This window comes from Hippocampus comes, unplaced genomic scaffold, assembly GCF_001891065.2.
Source record: "Hippocampus comes isolate QL1 unplaced genomic scaffold, H_comes_QL1_v1.1 scaffold125, whole genome shotgun sequence".
Classification (NCBI taxonomy): Eukaryota; Metazoa; Chordata; class Actinopteri; order Syngnathiformes; family Syngnathidae; genus Hippocampus; species Hippocampus comes.
The window spans coordinates 797,064-800,750 of NW_017805453.1; the positions used below are offsets into that span (position 1 = coordinate 797,064).

Here is a 3,687-nt window from a genome sequence, read left to right on the forward strand (position 1 = left end):
CCCCCCCCCCCAATATTATGAAAAACAATATCTAGGCCTACTAAGCCTATTTATGCTTGTTTCGTTTGGCTCATCAGTCAGTACCGTATGATCTGATTCCGGGCTACCTGAGGGGTCTGGTGTGGGCTCACGGTTGCAGTTAATGAAGCAGCCGCAGGGCAAATGGATCCAGCGCTTGGACAGTACGAATAGCGGCGTGACGGCAGGCGCGAGCAACGTGAGAAAGAAGCCGAGCGTCTCTAGGGACGAGCTGCGTGCATTGGCGGCGTGGCGCACCAGCATCAGAGTCTGTGAATAAAAGATGCAGAGGAACGTGAGGGGAATCACTCATGTTGTTTATCAGGGCTACATACGTAATGTTGTATTTGATTAACAATCGGCAAATATCAACCATTTGGCCGATTATTGATTATTTTGCGAATAGCCATCAAAAGCGACTATTCGAACAATTATGTTTGAAGGACCATAATCGGCCAGTTTAATCGGTCAGCCAATTAATCGGTCTATTTTATACTGTATATAAAAACTAAGGAAATAGGCTTGGGTAAAAATGATGGTACCCTTCATATTTTGTTGCACAACCTTCTACAATAAAACAATTCCTCTGCAACACCCGATGGGACTCGTTCACCCGTTGACAGGTATTCTCTCCACTCCTTGTGAGCAAACTTTTTGCTGTATCAGGTTTGAATATTTCAGTTTCAGATTCTGACTTTAATAGGATTTAGGCGAGGACTCTTCAGAACTGTCTTCTTTTGCTTGCGGCCATTCTGTTTTTAGCTGTGGACCTCTGATTGCATCCTACACAGATTCAAGATAACCTATGCTGGTTAGAGCACAGCAGCCCCATTTTCGATCAGTAAATATAGAGCTCAGATAACTCTCCAAAAAAAACTTTTGTTTTTGGGGGGGGGGGTTCATTACCAATTGGCATTTTTCTTATTTCAGTATTCATTGGCAAATTCCGCTCATCCATTTTATTTATTTATTTATTGGTGACCTTTGTGGGTTTCTCTTATTTCAATGGAAGGGTCCAATCAACTCGTTTGAATGCTTTGTACTGTTACAGACTGTTGCAGACCTTGAGCTTTAAATTGACTAAATCAAGACCCACGGCACATTTATTCAGCTGTTGCTAGAAAGACTTAATTATCCTCATGCACAGAATCCCTGAACTCACTAATTTTAATATTAATGGCCATCCTGAAGGAATACTTAAGAATAAAAGTGCTGTCTTGTCAAGTACAAAAGGCACTAATTGATATACTGTGTCCTAAGAAGTAAAATATTCTTCCTTGGTCTGTCCTACATCTCTTCAGTTAATTTTGCAGGACCACGTTAATACACAAATGGGCGGACACAGATTCATAAGCAAAAAGGTCACGCCCAAATCATTTGGTAACCACTGTACTTGACTTATAACTTTTGGGGGGGGTATTGGAGGAGGTGCAGGTTTTAGGAGAATGTATCTATCCGTTAATACACAAATGGGCGGACACAGATTCATAAGCAAAAAGGTCACGCCCAAATCATTTGGTAACCACTGTACTTGACTTATAACTTTTGGGGGGGGTATTGGAGGAGGTGCAGGTTTTAGGAGAATGTATCTATCATAAATGTCGTCAAACTGAGTATTTTATCTTATATTTATATTATTTGAGGAAGATGTTATTTTTTTTTAACGCTGCAACTATTTAAGTATACATTTTCTAGACTTATAATACTGCACTTTTTCAAACGTCTTACGATGTAATTATTATTGCATGCACATATTTAACGATGCATTCATTGTTGCTTTACTGCATAATTGATTTCCACTTAACTATGACAGCGGGTGCAAAGGTTAAGTATTTTTTTTCCCCAATTTCACGTTTTGATATTAGGGCCTGCTTGCATCAGGGACAAATGGGGCCGCGACCCTCTGCACCAGCATTGTGGCTGTGGGAGAAACTGTTTGCTTTGTACCACTGAATACTGCAATTGAAAATGCAGTCGTTTTGAAAATCTCTGCAAATGAACATTCACTTGAATTTGTTAAATCGATGCAAGTAACATCAACAAACTCGTCTAGTATACTACCTAAACAGTAAAACTGCAAATTGGTATTAAAAATCCATTCATTTTCTACAAGGCTTGCCGTCATGAAAGTCACAGTTGAGCTTGTGCAGATGTGAAAACCACTAAGCTACTAAAAGCATGTAGTTTGATATCTCATCTTAATTTTTTTTTTTGTTGCTAGAAAGACTTAATTATCCTCATGCACAGAATCCCTGAACTCACTAATTTTAATATTAATGGCCATCCTGAAGGAATACTTAAGAATAAAAGTGCTGTCTTGTCAAGTACAAAAGGCACTAATTGATATACTGTGTCCTAAGAAGTAAAATATTCTTCCTTGGTCTGTCCTACATCTCTTCAGTTAATTTTGCAGGACCACTAAAAGTGCTGTCTTGTCAAGTCCAAAAGGCACTAATTGATATACTGTGTCCAAAGAAGAAAATGTTCTTCCTTGTCCTACATCTCTTCAGTTAATTTTGCAGGACCACGTTAATACACAAATGGGCGGACACAGATTCATAAGCAAAAAGGTCACGCCCAAATCATTTGGTAACCACTGTACTTGACTTGTAACTTTGGGGGGGGGGGGCATTGGAGGAGGGGCAGGTTTTAGGAGAATGTATCTATCATAAATGTCGTCAAACTGAGTATTTTATCTTGTATTTATATTATTTGAGGAAGATGTTATTTCTTTAACGCTGCAACTATTTAAGTATACATTTTCTAGACTTATAATACTGCACTTTTTCAAACGTCTTACGCTGTAATTATTATTGCATGCACACATTTAACTATGCATTCATCGTTGCTTTACTGCATAACTGATTTCCACTTAACTATGACAGCGGGTGCAAAGGTTAAGTATTTTTTTCCCCAATTTCACGTTTTGATATTAGGGCCTGCTTGCATCAGGGACAAATGGGGCCGCGACCCTCTGCACCAGCATTGTGGCTGTGGGAGAAACTGTTTGCTTTGTACCACTGAATACTGCAATTGAAAATGCAGTCGTTTTGAAAATCTCTGCAAATGAACATTCACTTGAATTTGTTAAATCGATGCAAGTAACATCAACAAACTCGTCTAGTATACTACCTAAACAGTAAAACTGCAAATTGGTATTAAAAATCCATTCATTTTCTACAAGGCTTGCCGTCATGAAAGTCACAGTTGAGCTTGTGCAGATGTGAAAACCACTAAGCTACTAGAAGCATGTAGTTTGATATCTCATCTTAATTTTTTTTTTTTATCAAACGAATTAAACCAATATCTCAACCCACCACTGTACAATCAACTGACATTTGTTTGCTAAAGCAAATTCTCATTTACAATGGAAATGTGCATTCAGCATTCTGAATTACATGTTGAAATATGTCGTGTGGTGCGTGTGTTGTTACTCATCATCATTGGCATCCATAAAGTAACCCTGACAACCGCAAGGACCATGGAGAAGCGCTTTTGGGCAAACACCACCGGCGGGTCCCCCGCAGTCGCCGACTTTTGCCGGCAGACGACCCTGGGGCAGCCCCCGGCAGCCTCCTTGCTCTCCTTGAGCTCGCACGTGGTCCCGCACGAACTCGGGCTCAATTCGTTGTAGGTTCCGAAACTTTTGTCCAGGCTGTCCAGAGAGAT

General features: G+C 39.9%; 1 protein-coding gene across 1 annotated transcript in view; it reads right to left on the reverse strand.

The window, feature by feature from the left end:
• LOC109518417 (probable G-protein coupled receptor 149) overlaps positions 1-3,687 on the reverse strand; it is a 30,537-nt gene that overhangs the window by 25,750 nt on the left and 1,100 nt on the right. The window contains exons 2-3 of the mRNA XM_019874232.1: positions 3,481-3,673; positions 108-288 (exon numbers count right to left, since the gene is read on the reverse strand). Of these exons, the coding sequence (XP_019729791.1) occupies positions 108-288; positions 3,481-3,673 (374 nt within the window). The remainder of the gene's footprint in view (positions 1-107; positions 289-3,480; positions 3,674-3,687) is intronic.